The 17,524-nt window shown below is 42.5% G+C and overlaps 1 protein-coding gene across 2 annotated transcripts in view; it reads left to right on the top strand.

Annotated features, from left to right (window-relative positions):
- The window catches only part of neb (nebulin), a 279,762-nt gene that overhangs the window by 20,475 nt on the left and 241,763 nt on the right, over positions 1 to 17,524 (top strand). For both annotated transcript variants that reach the window (XM_078552563.1, XM_078552562.1), the window contains exons 13-19: positions 2,590 to 2,688; positions 5,936 to 6,040; positions 9,285 to 9,392; positions 15,121 to 15,234; positions 16,485 to 16,682; positions 16,884 to 16,991; positions 17,258 to 17,356. In XM_078552563.1, coding sequence (XP_078408689.1) covers positions 2,590 to 2,688; positions 5,936 to 6,040; positions 9,285 to 9,392; positions 15,121 to 15,234; positions 16,485 to 16,682; positions 16,884 to 16,991; positions 17,258 to 17,356 — 831 coding nt within the window. The remainder of the gene's footprint in view (positions 1 to 2,589; positions 2,689 to 5,935; positions 6,041 to 9,284; positions 9,393 to 15,120; positions 15,235 to 16,484; positions 16,683 to 16,883; positions 16,992 to 17,257; positions 17,357 to 17,524) is intronic.

Here is a 17,524-nt window from a genome sequence, read left to right as displayed (position 1 = left end):
ACGTCCCTTGAGTGCCTTTTGGATGCCGTGGAGGCCTGATGTGATGTCCTCTACTCCCACTCTGGCCACAAGAGGGGCAGCAACTTTACCACTCCAGCTTGGTAGGTGAGGGCAGTGGTGATCAGTGCCAATGGTGCACAGAAGAGGTTGGCCATCCAATGCAGTTAGAGGATTGAATGATCTCATTTGTGCTGCCAGGGTAAGGCAACCATCCATCACTCTAAACTCACATACTCAAGCCCATCACACATTCACTGGCATCTCACTCAAGGGACATCACCACTCAGTCTCTCACACACACCCTCATGTCTCCATCTGGCCTGATCTCCTCTGGACACTGCCTCCTCAGCACTTACCATCTTGAAATCACTTGCACAGGTCAACTTTTGCCCCCCACACAAATTCTGCAATACCCTCTACCCCCCTTCCTCAGTACAGCCCTCACCATGCAGCCTCTTCCCTTGCCTGAGGCCACTTCTCCCCCTTCCCCAAGCAAACCCTAACCCTGCAGCCATTGAAAAGCCACCCACACCTTATGGCTGGTCTAGTAGGTACAGACCTGCCCCTGAGCCCCCCCTAAAGCTGACGTGGAGCTGTTTGTGCAGCTTGGGGCTGATGACTGTGAGTGCTGCCTGAAGCAAGGTAGGCAAACAAACTTTGAAGTCCTGAGCAAAGTGCAGTTCACCAGGTGCACGTCACTTATGTACAGTTGTGAAACTTGTCAGCTTGTAATCATGCCAACATGCTCTGATGATCCAGTGTAGGTGGATGATTCCGGTGAGCTGGGCTTATAATGATATGCAGATTGTTTTACAATGAAGTTCTTGATGACAGGAAACACGGCCCGCCATTGGCGGGCAGAGCAGACGATTGCAAACTGGTTTCACAATGTTGTGAAACTGATTTTTTGGCTTCTCTCCATATTGTCCGCTCAGGCTGCTGAACAGGCCCGATGACAAGAGGCACGGAAAATTCCACCCGTAGAATAGACAATGCGGCATTTGATTGTACCCTGTAAATAAAAAAGAAACTGTAATAAAGAACGTTCAATTGGAGAACATAAAATTAGGAGCAGGGATAAACCATTCAGCTTTTGAACCTGCTGCGTCACTCAGTACAATCATGGCTGATCTTCTGCCTCAGCTACACCTTTCCGTACTATCCCCATGATCCCTGGATTCCCTTAGTATCCAAAAATCTGTTGATCTCTGACTGGAGAACTGTTTTGATACGACTTTGTCAATACAATTGTAAAGAATGTGCTTACAAATTTGTTAAATATGGTGATCAAAGTAAATCTTTGAGGATAAAATTGGAGAATATTAATTTTTGACATTTGATGAGGTTCCACACAAACAACTTTGGCTCATGTAACCGAAATGGACATTTGGATTAGGTTTTTTTTGTCAGGGAACTACTAAGTGGAACAATTCCTATTTCTCATGGTTTCAAAATTTGTTAAGGGTTGATTTTTTGAGCAAATTCCTCCTTGAAATCTTCAAACACGTTTTGCTGATAAGAGAGAAATATCCAATTGCATTTGACTGCTGCAAGCTATTCAAGGAGTAAAGAAAAACTTAAAAACTTATTTACTTGGGTCAGCAAGTTAGAATTGGCACTAATCACAACACTCCATGATGGTGGTATTTGGAGTGTCAGGCCCAGGGCTCAGTGAACTTTGTTTCAAACCATTACTGTTTGTATGGTTTCTCAATCCCATTTGTTTTGTTATATCCTTTTGAGCACTCGGGAGACGGCTGTGCAAAACATAGTGTTAGGTGTTCTGAAGGTCACTTGTTGAAAGTCACAATCACTTTTATATTGGTTAAAGCAATGTAATGTTCTTTGATGAATGTTGCTCTTGAAAATAGTCCCGCATTTTTAAATGGACGTATTCCTTTCTTTACCAATTATTCCTTAAGCTTTGCTGACGTTCACCGTTCTATAATACGTCCAAGACTAAATGTGTTCAGAATTGTGTAGCTTCTTATTTACCCTGAAGGAACGACCACTATGCATTGCCATTCTTTTCTCTGTCACTTCATGCCAAGCCATTTATTATGGGGCACAGCGCCAACTGCAGGGCAGAGCGTAAACTGTTCCGGGAGATAACTTCATCTTCCAATATTCAGAGCAGCTTATTTTTTTTAAAAATCAACTAGGTTCTTTTATCAATTACAATAAAACATGGTGCAATTGTTAGAATGAAACATATGTGGAGAGAATACTACTGAAGGTGAAGAATAATTTGCTTAATTAGCACACCTTTCTATGTTGTATCAAACCTTTATCAGTGGACTTATCAGGGAATGCTGACCCACCAAAGCATTCTCCCAGAAAGGAGTGGTATCACTAACATTTAATGGGGGTACCCAAACTAAATGGCCTGCAATTGCTTTGGACTTACTCATAATTTATACCATTCCCTAGCCAGAAACAAGCAGGTGGCCTCCACACAGCCCTTTTCCAAATAAAACAAGCCATAGATTTGTATACATACGTACATCAAGAGAGTGGTGATAATGGTTTGAATGGTGTTTGTTCTAAACCACATATAAACTGTCTTTGTTTGCTTTGTTTAAATTACAGCAAGTCTATAAATTACATCCTGATAAAATCAAGTTCACTCAAGTAGTTGATTCTCCAGTGATGTTGCAAGCTCAAGTCAATGCCAAACAACTGAGTGATGTGAGTATCTACAAACACTCCAGCTTTCTTGCAGGTGTTGTTGGTGCTATTCAGCTCTCCTGGTTTTGGCCTTGTGATTCTTACACATTCCATTTGAAAAGCAATGCCAAAACTAATGCAATATCTGTATCTAAGTATTTGTACAATTTCAAATGTAAAAGTAACCTCGCAAACGTATAAGTTTAGAACGATGTTCTCTGCTTTACTTTATTCACAAAACTTTCCAAGCTGGCGATAACATACTCGGCCACCTCTATTTTCAGTTAAGAAAGAGAGATTTGCATTTATACGGTTTAGACCATAAGACCATAAGACATAGGAGCAGAAATTAGGCCATTCGGCCCATCGAGTCTGCTCCGCCATTCAATCATGGCTGAAAAGTTTCTTAACCCCATTCTCCCGCCTTCTCCCCATTACCTTTGATCCCCTTACCAATCGAACCTATCTATCTCGGTCTTAAATATGCTCAATGACCTGGCCTCCACAGCCTTCTGTGGCAATGAATTCCTTAGATTCACCACTCTCTGGCTAAAGAAGTTTCTCCTCATCTCTGTTCTAAAAGGTCTTCCCTTTACTCTGAGGCTGTGCCCTCGGGTCCTAGTCTCTCCTACTAATGGAAACATCTTCCCCACGTCCACTCTATCCAGGCCTTTCAGTATTCTGTAAGTTTCAATCAGATCCCCCCTCATCCTTCTAAACTCCATTAAGTATAGACCCAGAATCCTCAAACGTTCCTCATATGTTAAGCCTTTCATTCCTGGGATTGTTCTCGTGAACCTCCTCTGGACCCTCCTGAGGGCCAGAACATCCATCCTGAGATACGGGGCCCAAAATTGCTCACAATATTCTAAATGTGGTCTGACCAGAGTCTTATAAAGCCTCAGCAGCACATCCCTGCTTTTATATTCTAGTCCTCTCGAAATAAATGCCAACACTGCATTTGCATTCCTAACTACCGACTCAACCTGCTAGTTAACCTTAAGAGAATCCTGAATTAGGACTCCCAAGCCCCTTTACACTCCAGATTTCTGAATTCTCTCCCCATTTAGAAAATAGTCTATGCCTCTATTCTTCCTACCAAAGTGCATGACCTTACATTTCCCCACGTTGTATTCCATCTGCCACTTCTTTGCCCACTCTCCTAACCTGTCCAAATCCTTCTGCAGCCTCCCTGCCTCCTCAATACTACCTGTCCCTCCACCTATCTTTGTATCATCTGCAAACTTAGCCAGGATGCCCTCAGTTCCTTCATCTAGATCATTAATGTATAAAGTGAAAAGTTGTGGTCCCAACACTGAACCCTGCGGAACTCCACTAGTCACCGGCCGCCATCCTGAGAAGGACCCCTTTATCCCCACTCTCTGCCTCCTACCAGACAGCCAATCTTCTATCCATGCTAGTACCTTGCCTCTAACACCATGGGCTCTTATCTTACTGAGCAGCCTCCTGTGCGGCACCTTATCAAAGGCCTTCTGGAAGTCCAAGTAGATAACATCCATTGGCTCTCCTTTGTCTAACCTACTCGTTACCTCCTCAAAGAATTCTAACAGATTTGTCAGGCATGACCTCCCCTTGATGAAACCATGCTGACTTTGCCCGATTTTACCATGCTCTTCCAAGTATTCTGAAATCTCATCCTTAATAATGGACTCTAATATCTTACCAGCGACCGAGGTCAGGCTAATTGGCCTGTAATTTCCTGTCTTTTGCCTCACTCTCTTCTTAAACAGGGGGGGTTACATTAGCGATTTTCCAGTCCTCTGGGACCCTCCCTGACTCCAGTGATTCCTGAAAGATCATCACTAACGCCTCCATTATCTCTTCAGCGATCTCCTTCAAAACTCTGGGGTGTAATCCATCTGGTCCAGGTGATTTATCCACCTTCAGACCTTTCAGTTTTCCTAGCACCTTCTCCTTGGTAATGGCCACCATACTCACCTCTGCCCCCCGACTCTCTTGAACTTTGGGGATGTTACTCGTGTCTTCTACCGTGAAGACTGATGCAAAGTACCTATTCAGTTCCTCCGCCATTTCTTTGTTCCCCACTACTACTTCTCCAGCGTCATTTTCCAGCGGCCCAATGTCCACTTTTGCCTCTCTCTTACCCTTTATATATCTAAAAAAACTCTTGCAATCTTCTTTTATATTACTGGCTAGTTTACCCTCATATTTCATCTTCTCCCTCCTTATTTCTTTTTTAGTTGTCCTCTGTTGGTCTTTGTAGGCTTCCCAATCCCCTGGCTTCCCATTGCTCTTCGCCGCATTGTATGCTTTCTCTTTAGTTTTTATGCTGTCCCTGACTTCCCTTGTCAGTCATGGTTGCCTAATCCTCCCTTTAGTATGCTGCTTCTTCCTAGGGATGAATTTTTGCTGTGTCTCCCAATTTACTCCCAGAAACTCCTGCGATTGCTGTTCCATTGTCTTTCCTGCTAGGCTCATCTCCCAGTCAATTCTGGCCAGCTCCTCCCTGATGCCTCTAGTTGCCTTTATTCAACTGTAATACCGTTACATCTGATTCCAGCTTTTTCCTCTCAAATTGCTGGGTAAATTCTATCATATTATAGTCACTTCCTCCTAAGGGTTCCTTCACCTTAAGCTCCCTTATCAAATCTGCCTCATTACACATCACTAAATCTAGAATTGCCTGTTCCTTAGTGGGCTCCACCACAAGCTGCTCCAAAAAGCCATCTCGTAGACATTCCACAAATTCCTTTTCTTGGGATCCACTACCAACCTGATTTACCCAGTCTACCTGCATATTGAAATCCCCCATGATCACTGTAACCTTGCCATTCTTACATGCCTTTTCCATCTCCTGGTGTATCTTGTGCCCCACATCCCGACTACTATTTGGTTTCTTTCAGTTTTGTACTGTAAACAGAATCTGCTGCATACGGAAAATATTGACTGTAATCCAACTGCTATCAGCCAGTCATAAACACATATCACATGTGGGTTATGTTGTCCTGTCACATAGAATGTTATCTTTGAATTCAATGCTTTTCAAAAGATTGTGGGTGGGATTCTCCGGCCCCGCCCGCCAACGCCGCTGGGGTCATCCGTTCCCACTGAAAGTCAATGGACATTTGGCTGGGCCGCCGCATCCCCCCGGCAGGGGGCCCTGCCAAGGGGGGGCCGAAAAATCCCTCCCTATGTCCTGCCATTTGGTGATGTGTGAAGTATTTTTGTAAGTTGCACAATATTGGTTCAATATGTGCTTATTGCTGCATGTTACTATTTTCCACAGCTAAACTACAAAGCAAAGTATGAGAAGGAAAAGTTCAAATGTAACATTCCCCATGATGACCCCTTTTTCATCCAGTCAAGGGTGAACGCATACAATCTGAGTGGTGTAAGTGCTTCAGATGAATTCTTTTATACTGGTTTTCTTTTCTGTGAGTTTATTGCGAACAGAGACTATGGGTGGATCCTGGGTACTTTATGCCCAAAAAATGCTTCTGTTTTTGAAAAATCCCTCTCTGAAGAAATTAAAATCACCATAGCAACCAGAGGATGGTAGTGTGGGAGTATTAGGAAGATTGGAGGAGAGAAGAACCAGCTGTTACCCTGGTACCATTTTGAACTGAATCTATTCATTCATAATAGCCTGAGGGAGGAGGGCGGGAGAGCAAGCTTGGTTGGCAGCTTTCTGACCAACTCCAGACAAGGGGAAGGGTCAGGAATGAAGCCCCAAGATACTGCAAGGCAGGAAACAGGTGGTAAAGATCCCTTTGTTGGGAAGTTAGTTAATGAGGTTTACCGAGAAGGCTCATTACTAAAAACACAATATCCATTTCAAATCAAAGTGGGGTCTTTGAGAATACAGTCCTGGGTTTCACTATCACCCTACAAATGCCCTAAGATAAAAGCAAAATACTGTGGATGCTGGAAATTTGAAATGAAAACAGAAACGCTGGAAAAACTTAGCAGGTTTGGCAGCATCTGTGGAGACAGAAACAGAGTTAACGTTTTGAACCCCTATGACTCTACTTCACTTTAGCTCTGAACCTGTCAGATATTTTACAGAGGTGGGGGAGGTGTGGGTGGACCATCCACCCTTTGGTCTATTGAGGCCCTTAAGTGGCCACTAATTGACCTCATCCCACCCCATCGGAATTTTACCTTCGGCACGGGAGGTCAACGCCAAGCAGCAAACCCAGCAGCTTTAGCTGTGCGGGCTGATGTCAGGTAAGGTGGGAAGACCTCCTTTGTGGTCCTTTGGGCCCACTGGAGGCATCTTTCCTCTAGGTAATGCACACTTTAACCCTCCCCATGCCTCTTAAAACCCTCACCCCCTCTCCCCACCCCCCCCAACCCCCTTGCCAAGACCCCTGAAAGTGGTCTTACTTTGGCTCCTAGTGTGTACTTGTAATCCCAGCAGTGGCCACCACTCCCAGCTGGTGCTGTTGGGCATACAGATGCTGGCAGCTCTCTAAGGTGAAACTTCCTTCTGAGAGCAGCAGAAGACTCTTCTTAAAGCAATTAATGCTGCCCTTAGTGTTAAATTGCTGGGGGAAGACAGCAGGTTCAAGGGATCCACCCAACTTTTGAGATGGGACGGGCAGGAACAGTGACGCTCCGTAAAATTGAGTTCACTGTTTCCAATTTTTAAAAATCCAATTATCATGTTATTATCATTAGGATTCCCTAGTTTTTAGCTGAATTCAAAGTCATTTTTATTGAACTATGTTAAAGGCTTTCTTCAAGTCTAACTGAATTATACTTAATTTACACCCTCAAAGAAGCCAAGGAGGCCTGTCGAACCTGTTATAATTTCATACCTACACAAGTACTCTTTGAACCTACCCATTTAGAATAGTTTCCATTATTTTGCCTGTTGGTGATGTTTGACTATTGCACCTGTACTTATCATGATCACATTTATTGTATTTTAAACATAGATATTACATTTGCATGTTTCAAGTGTCTCTTCTTCATGATGATGAGCAATGTCCTACACATTTCTCCCTAGTCTCCTCTGGATTTATCCCTGGGATTCATTAACACTTGAGTCCCTTTAACTCATTAAGTCCATCTGCCACACTGACATCAATTTCTCTTGGATAATGGGAATACGACAAAAATTAGACAAGTTCAAGTTTTTTTGGTGACTGCTTATAGAAAATATTGATTTTATAATTTATATATTGAATCTTCAGTTCTGGTGTCATTTTTATCCCCTTGAGTTGTAATTTCATCTCTAAATATTCTCACCCTGAGAATGTTTCAGTATAAGATTTAAAAAGCTTCACTACGCCAATCTCTTTAGTTCTTTTATGCACATCTAATATTCTTTTTCCAGCTATTTTAATTAAGTCCTAGACTCTTAGAGCTCTTCCATTCCTTTTTCTTATAGTTTTTATGTGATTTGGTTGTATTATTACTCTTTAATTGCCCTAATCCTTTAATTTACATTTGTTTTGCTTCCGTATTTGGCATTATATAGTTTTAAAATATTTGCCATTTTTCCCCAACCAAGATATTTTTAAACAACATTTCTCAGTTAAATTCTTTTAGTTCACCTTCATTCCTTTGAGCTTTCCCTTTGTAAAGTTGCACATTTTCCTCTTGACTTTTTCTTATGCTGATTACCTTTATCTTCAGTTTAATCATGTTGTAGCCAATAGTCCCCAAAACTTCCACTGCTTTTGTTTTTCATCACTACCTGTTGGTAAACACTTAGCTTCCATGAAGACTGTGAATACAGGAACTGGTATGTAAAGAAATTCAGATGCTACCTTGTGCCTTAGTACTTGTGGAACAGTATCTTCACAGAGTAAACCATGCACTATAAAGCTACATTTTGACATTTAAACCTTGAAATGAACAAGTACTATTAGGTACATTGAGCTAGATTTCTGATCTGTGGTTGGAATCCTGACGTTGGGATCTCATCCTAGCTCTGACGCCACACCGGAGTTGGAAATTGTCACCCGACACAATTTTCCAAGGAATGGCCAGTTAATGGCCGGAGGGCGCATTCAACATCCAATTAAGAATGGCAGGTGGGCTCCGGAAGCTGAAAGGCCAACAGTAAGCAATGACACTTTGGCAGTTCCACAATCCAAAGTGGGAGCTGCCAATGCATATAGGAGGAAGAGAAAGGGCACTTCTACCTAGAGGCGTTCCACGAACACTTTCTAAAATATAAACATAGAGAAAGGCCACAGCGGTCATGCCATCCTGGTGGATGAGTAAACCTTCCACTTGGTGGCCTGTGGCCGTAGCTGTGACCATCACAGTATGGCGGTCGAGGTAAGGCAGCTTTAAAAAGCTCACTGGAATGCTGGCCGCTAGACTATGTCCGGGAGGCCTACTCCTCTCACTGGCCCTGTTTTGGGCACTACCGGTGACCAGTCTACCAACTGGAAAATTCCAGTCGGTGCACGAGAGGGGACTTAGTAAGCCTCAAAGCCCCTGAGCTGGCCTTTGCGAAAATAGCTCAGGGCTGAGTAGTGCTGGCAAGCCAGCGCTCAGCCAGCAGTCGAGAAATTCCAGGCCAACCTACCTCTAATTCCACCCCCCTCGGACTTCAAAAAGGTGACCCATAGAATTTGCCTGTCAACTTATACATGATTTTTTTCCTTTCTTGCTAGAATTGTTACAACTATGACTGGAACAGAGATAAGGCCAAACATTGCAACATCAAAATAGATTCAATCCCTGTGATTGCAGCAAAAGCACATAGAGATATTGCAAGTGACGTAAGTAATCTTGGATGATTTCTAACCTCAACATATGTAGCAAATGAAAAATTCCTAAAAATCAAACAAGAGCTGCCACCACAAAGAGTAGCTGACGTTCATCGTAGAGATGCATTTAAGGGGAAATTAGATAAATATACGAGGAAAAAAGGGAGTGAAGGATATATTGGTAGGATTAGGTGCAGCAGAATGGGAGAAGAATTATACTGAGCATGATCAGTGGCATGGATCAGTTGGACCGAGCTGTTTGATTCTGCGCTGCACATTCCATATAATTCTATGTAATTCCATATGAGCTGAGGGAAATGTGCAGCAACTCCATCAGCATCTGAAAAGAGAAAAGGTAGGTTAACAAGATCGGTCTCAAAGGCAATTAGGGACATGCAACAATACTAACCTTGCCAGCGATGCTCACATCTCATGAGAGAGTTTTAAAAAAAACATTTTGGGTGGATTCTATCAGAACTGAATGGTAAAAGATGAGTGAATCCCTTTAATAAGGTTGAGTCAAGTTTCAGCTCTGCTGTTATTAGGTTTATTAACCTTTGAGCCATTTTAATGTTGGAAAGGGATGAAAAAACGGTTAGATGATGCACAATCATCATTCCAGTGATGCTGTGTAAAGGATTTAAAAGAACAAAAGGGTGTGTGATTAATGAAGTAAAGTGGTGCAAAATGCAAAAAATAGAGACCAAATAGAGGCAGATGGGGGAAAAAGACTCACTAAGAATATTGAAGAGTCAGAAGTTGCTAAGATCAATGTATGGTCAAGAGATCCCAGGAGTAAAGTGGGATACTGCTCTTATTGGAACAATTCAGGAGGACAAAATAAGAGTATAAATTGAATGGAATTATTTGGCAAGCTATCTACAATCTGCAATTGGTCTCACCATTGTAGAGGAGACCATGTTGTAAGCAGCCATGTTGTGTAACAGATTTGAGAAAGTGCATGTAAATTGCTGTTGCAGACCAAAGGAATGTTTTAGTTTAGAACATTTCTGTTCTTTTGCCAGCACTGTAGTCTCCATTTTCAGTATTGTTGTCAACCTGAGGTTAAACAAAATGTTATTTCTTACATTTTCTGAAGTAGAAAATATTGTAACGTGCCTTTAAGAGATAGCAGCATGGCATCACTAGAAGGAAAGTGTGTCATCAATTCCAGTCTTAGTTTCACTTATGCTTTTGTGCAGAGCACACACACAGCTCTGCTGCTGATGTCTTCAGTTCCCTACCTATGCATAAATGTTCCCACATGCTGAGTCTAAATAAGTGAACCCACAATGTGTTTACATAATCCCTCATGAGTGATTGGTGCTTATATAATTATAACAACATGTCATGGTGCTCAGTGGTGGTTAAACAGCCTGGCAGCAGGATCAAATACAGGTATGACATGTGAACAGTCTTAGATCATGCTACATGGCATGGAAAGACCCATGACACTGTGGTCAGACCGCATCAAAGTCACACCGTCGGAGAGCATTGAGAACACAGCAGCTGACTGTGCAGAAAAGCTTTGAAGACACAGTGCAGAGACAGTGCTCAAATAAAGAGCTGATAAGCAGACAGACCCCTCATGGTGAGATTGCAGTGCATAGCCTGTCAGATCCGTGAGTGAGACCAGCACTGGGTTAGCTCAGTCAGGAAAGATGAGTGACCAGGGTACGGGCCGGATTGATATCGAGCGAGGGAGAGTCAAACAAAGCAAAAACAAAAAAAAATTATAAGAACCGGGCCGTAGAATGTTGCGATTATCATGGGCGGAGCTTCAGAAAAGTGCATGGAAGAGGCTACAAAGACACTCATCCCAGGTACTATAAGAGAAGGAAGGTCAAAGGGATATTGTGAGAATGTCCACAAAATTCCCCGGTTTGAATTGGGGTGTAGCTGACCTGCTATCCAAATTTGAAATCTTTAAACAACATACAGAGCTGTGATTTTTTGATTCAGGCGTGTCTGAACCAGACAAGCAAACCATAAAAATTCACCTAGCAATTGGGATTGAAGGCTTACACAGGCTGAACACATCAAAATTAACAGCAGAAGAGCCAAAGGATCCCCAAAAGATATGGACTACATTGGAAGACCGACTCAGAATCAGGTTAAACTTCCATATCCATCCACTAGAGTTCATGTCATTTTGACAACAGCCTACAGAATCCATAGACCACTTTGTCAATAGATGCAGAGAAATGGGTACGTACTGTAATTTTTCAGATGCAGGGCAAGCAGACAGAATTGTTGAGTTGGTGATCGCACCCACTCCCATGGAAGCATTCCAGCAAGATTAGCTAAACAAGCCCAAAATGGATAGCATTGAAGAGCTACTCAAAGGTGCACATAAGTACAAAATGATCTTTGCAGATCGTTGAAGTTTACAGGTCCAAAGGACAACCCCAGTTGTTGATGCACTCTCTAGAAAACCCAAACTTAGCCATACATGTGGAAGGTGCAGCCTTCTTGATGCACCATGGAAATGCCCAGCTTTTCATCAATTCTGCAAAGCATTTGGCAGAAAGGGCCACTGGATGTGACAGTGAACTAGAGCTAAGGCTGGTGCAGCTGCAAAGAGACATGCATCGATCCAAACAGTCTGTACACGATGGGTACCTTCAAACAATAAGAATGATCGTCCAATATCCTGCCAGAAGCACATACATGAGGTGATTGACCAGCCAGAAAATGATGATGATATGCACTACGAGACAACGAGCGGTGAACACAGGCTTCACACCGTCAATCTTGGGGAAAACATGAATGCCATCACACCATCCAAAGTGGTTCCCAAGATTCAAATTATCTGCCCCTAAGAAAGTTTGTAACTGTTTGTTATTGGTGAAAATTGACACAGGGGCAAGTGCCAACATCCTACATCTGCAGATTCTGAAAGACATGTATCTATAGACGTGGAGGGCCATGACAAAACCTACTACTGCACAATTTTCAGCATACAACACTTCACTAATTCCGTGTACAGGATCCATGGTCCTGGAGCACAAGTACAATTAATCCTCCTGGATGTCACAGATGTTCTACATCGTGGAGACTAAAGGCCCAGCGATTGTAGGTCTACCAACATGCTGTGACCTTGCACTAGTGACAATCCATGCAATCAGTCAGACCTCATACGATAGACCAACCACAGAAACTACTCCTATCGCCTCACTTCGTGACCTAACATCAAAATATCCAGAATGTTTCAACAAAATTCGCAGTTTCAAGGGGGGTAGCATTATGCTTGTAGGATGCAAGTCCATCAATTGATCTGGTACATTTTGCGCAATGCAACAGGAAGAAATGGTGAAAGATTCTACACGGCAGAAACTGTGGAAAACCATCACTGAAGAATGGCTTGATTCAATTCAGCATGTCTACAAACACATGAGACCAGTTTGGCCTTATCGGGGCGAGGCAGACAGATTATCAAACCAGAATCTTTGCAACCTGTTATTCTTCAGCAGCTTCATCACTCACACATGGGCATAGATCACATGAGAAGACTTGCAAGAGAGTCAGTCTATTGGCCCTGTATGAACAATAACATTGGAGTCATTGTCATGTAGTGCGAGGCATGTTAAGAGCATATGCCAAGTCAGCACAAAGAACTACTGATTCTACATGAAGTTCCTACCCATCCTTAGTCCAAAATCACATCTGACCTCTTTCATGTCCATGACACTGATTTCATCATCATCATCGATTACTTTACCAAGTGCCTCATTATTCAACGATTGCACAATACACCAAGCACAAGTGTCACGCACACTCTAAATGCCATTTTCAGTTATTTGGTGTGCCTAGAGAGATCATTACAACCCAGAATTTATTGGCAAGCCATTTCAGGATATGTTTGAGAAGTGGAATATCGATCACACTACTTCTTATTCTCATCAACCGAGATCTAACAGCCTAACTGAATGGATGATTCGCATGGTGAAATCCCTAATTCTCAAATGTAGACAGGCCAAGCAAGATATACACATTGCAATGTTACATCTGAGAGTAACATAAAGCGCAACTATTCCATCACTGGCAGAGCTCATGTTTGGCAGAGCAGTACGTACCAATCTACCTACTGTGACCCATTCTACAATCTCAGAAGATAGAGAGCAACTTTTGAAACTGCAAGGGAATGTGACCAGCGAGCATGATAAAAATGCAGGTACTGAATTGCCAAGTTTACAGTTGGGGCAAGTTCGCATCCCATAGAAGGTATGTGGCAACCAGCTAAGGTAACAAGAATTTGTTTGAAACCAAGATCCTATGAAGTCATTGTACACAAAGGTGCAATGGGGAGGTATTACCAAGGACAAATCAGATCCATTCCAGCTCCTCAGCCGCCGTACAAACCTATTGCATTTAGGACAATATCCCAAATGCAACCAGGAACAACATCTAAGAATGACAATCCCACAGATCACTGTGAGTAATTAAAGAAACCTCCAGACAAGGTTGCCGTTACAAGATCTGGGCATAGCAGCGGATTACCTCTACACTTTAGAGACTCATAGATTCATCCATTCTATATACACTTAGGTAATGGTAACTAAACATGAACATGTATTGTAAATAGTCCTACTTCTTTGGAAGGGGGGAAAGTACCTTTAAAAAGAAAGGGGATGCTGTAAGATGTCATTCAGGGATAGCAACATGACATCACTAGAAAGGAAGTGTGTCATGTGACCCAGTCTTAGTTTCATTTTGCTTTTGGGCAGAACACATACACATAGCTCTGCTCCTGATGTCTTAAAGCTTTCTACCTTTGTATTAATGTGCCCATTAGCCTGAGGGGAAGTGGTGGTGTAGTAGTATTGTCGCTGGGCTAGTAATGCAGAGATACAGGGTAATGCTTTGGGGATCTGGGTTCGAATTGTATCACAGCAGATGGTGAAATTTGAATTCAAAGCACAAAAGCATTGTTTACCTGGTCTGGCCCTCATGACCCACAGCAATATGGTTGACACTTAAATACCCTCTGAACAAGGGTAATTAGGGATGGGAACATCAGCAATGCCCACATCCCATGAACAAATTTTAAAAATGTGTTTGCACAATCCCTTATGAGTGATTGGTACTTATATTGTTATAACAATACAACATAATATTGTTCCAATTTGTTGCTCATGGATAAGCACTTGGTACTTTATACTTTAAAGGATGGGACTGACTTGGGTTTGGATCCAATCAATGGGATGAATGTCTCCTCTGCTGGCTGTAAGGATCCTGTGTACAATCTGTTCCTTGTGGGTTTGATGTGTAAAATTAACAGTCCTATTCATAGAAATACACAATGAGATTTACCCCATAAGCCATGGGGTGAATTGTGTGGGAAATGGAAACTAGCGCTCAGTCATTTGAAGTTGGAGACGAGGGGCATCTTTAAGACAGAAGAGAAAGAGTTATACTTTGCAGCCAACTTTAATGAGGGGGAATTTCCGCACCCGCCGACCGCTGGGATCTTCCTGTCCCGCTGCAAGTCAATGGACTTCTGGCTGGGACGCTGCCTCGCCTGCGGCCGGTCCCGCCCGCGACGGGGCCAGTAAATCCCAGCCTACATCTCTGTCCAGAGTACTCCGGAGTTCTTGCCAAATGGGAAAGTGTGTTTTCTACATCTAACCTCCTCAACTTGATATTCACGCAAGGAGAAAAATTGATTATTATTGGCTTTTAAATCAGGTACTGAAATCAAATTCTCACCTTATTAATGCTGGAAATGTTTACCTTTCAGATCAAATATAAACTAAACTATGAAAAGGCTCGCGGGAAACACGTTGGAGCTCGTTGCATAGAGGACGACCCTAAGATCTTACACTCTGTGCATGTGGCTAAGATGCAGAGTGAGGTGAGCGAAAAGGGGATAAAGGGACAGAAACCCAATTGGTGGGATTCAAACATGGCCTCTGGGCAATACCAGCACAGATTTGACGGAGGGGGTGGGGGGGGTGGGGGGGGGGAGGGGGTGGGGGTGGTGGAGATGGGTTCAACATGATCATGGAGAAGGAGGGGGAGGTTGGAGATGGAGTAATAAATAGTTTGAAAGCACAGTGGGGCCCAGGTAACATGCAAATGAAGGCTGACAGATCAATTTCCTGTGGTCCTGCCACTGGCTTTCTCATCCGCGCGTGGAATTCACTGCTCCCGGAGTGTTCCTCAATCCTTGTGCCCCTATTTGCATATGGGTTCAGGAATGTTGTTAACTTGCTCCACAAAGCTGACGGATGGGTTGCAGACATGACTAAATCTGATCTGCAGAGTTGAGAACATTATATTATTCAAACAAGCTTCCCATATTTCAGGTCAAAGGGGTTATTTCTCCCAGGGCAGTAAATTTATCACCAAACGTTTACCTTTTCAGGAAGATATTGAATGAGCACCAAATCTGCTCAATTACCAGACCAGTTTGCCTATTTCCCTGTAAATAAGCCGACATTTCATATCAACTTGGTTGAGCTCAAGAACTGATAGCTTGGCACCAAGGAGAGATGCAAATGCATCTGTATTTACCATTTACAAAACCCGACTCAGCCGCTGATGCAATCAATTGTAAGTTAAGTTCATCGGCAACTCGGTAGGAGATCAACTGGCAGCCACGTCAGCTTCCTCCAAAAATAGTAGCTATCTCGAGACAATATTTATATATTCACTGAATCCCCGCTATCAAGCCAAAAATAAATTCCTCCAGTGAGCAGCTAATAAGAGTTTTATTTGAAATTCGCAATGTAGCAGCAGCCTTTGTAAAATTCATACGAAATTTAAATTGAGATTTTATGCCTTGAAACTGAATGGGTTCTGCTTCTATCAAGAAGGTTGCATTTGCACAACTTCACATGGGCTGGTTTCAGATCAGCTTTGAGCAGAGCAGCAGATATTAGAAAGATCCTAGATTTGACAATTTTACTTGTACATTGTTTTCCTAATGCGCCAAAAACTAATGAGGCAGCCAGCCATGAGACGATGGATTGTTCTCAGACCTTTTTGACATCTCTCTCGCCTTACTGGTTTTTGTAAACTGGAATCTGCAGTTTCTGATGTGATTTGATAAGGTAGATCTCAGAGAAATTCTAAATTGACTTATTTATTCTCTCATTTCAGCGTGAGTACAAAAAGGACTATGAAAAGACCAAGACGAAATATCATTGTCCACTTGATATGATCAATGTCTCCCAGGCTAAGAAGGCTCAGGAAATTGCCAGCAACTCACACTATAAGCAACCAATACATCGTTACTTTCTGCCTCCGGACAGTTTGCCTCTGAACTTGGCTAAGAAAGCCAACAGTTTGCAGAGTGATGTAAGTACCTGGGTTAACCTATTAGTTTAATTCGCATTATTATTACTTGGGCTCAAGTTGGTGCCTCCCTGATTTACTGGACACACAGGCTCGAAAGTGATATCCAAAACACTGCTGGGAGCCTCAGTAATGATTTACTTTGTACCCTTAGCAATTTGCTCATTGGTAAACAACATTTCTTTCTGTGTGTTTTCATAACAGATTGAGTATAAAGCAGATTATAACAGCTGGCAAAAAGGCGTTGGCTGGATGCCTTACGGCTCCATAGATGTTGAAACGGCAAGGAAAGCCATGGATATCCTTAATGAGGTAGGTCGCCAGACAGGAGCATCTTTGTATTTTACCTTCCCAAAGCAGCCATTGAACAAATTTCTCATACAAATCATTTCGTGGGAATGGGTGAAGGAGATAAATATCTGGTTATGGTGCAATCGCATATGATAAGCTTAATACCACATAAGTGTCAAAAGACATGCATATTTGCAAATGTGATTTACTATAATGGATTCAAAGCATTCTATGCTACTAAGGATAATGGCATCTCCTTCACAAAAATCTTTATCTTTTCATAACAGAAAAAGTACCGTCAGCCTCCGAACACCATTAAATTCACCTCAATAGATGATGCCCCAGAAACAATCTTGGCAAAGGCTAACCAAGAACACAGGAGTGATGTAAGTAGAATGTTTAGAACACGCCCTCACCTCAGTTTACTAGGAGCAATAAGGTTTGAATGTAGACACGTCAAAACATGTTTTGCTTCTAATTTTAAAATTTGCTGAAATAAAGCACTTGATTAAAGATTGTTTATGCAGTGTCTGAAAGCTATTTATTTTTCTACG

Source organism: Cetorhinus maximus, chromosome 11 (assembly GCF_964194155.1).
Source record: "Cetorhinus maximus chromosome 11, sCetMax3.hap1.1, whole genome shotgun sequence".
Lineage (NCBI taxonomy): Eukaryota > Metazoa > Chordata > Chondrichthyes > Lamniformes > Cetorhinidae > Cetorhinus > Cetorhinus maximus.
The sequence above is the reverse complement of the archived record's forward strand: the minus strand, read 5'-3'. Positions and strand labels throughout refer to the sequence as shown.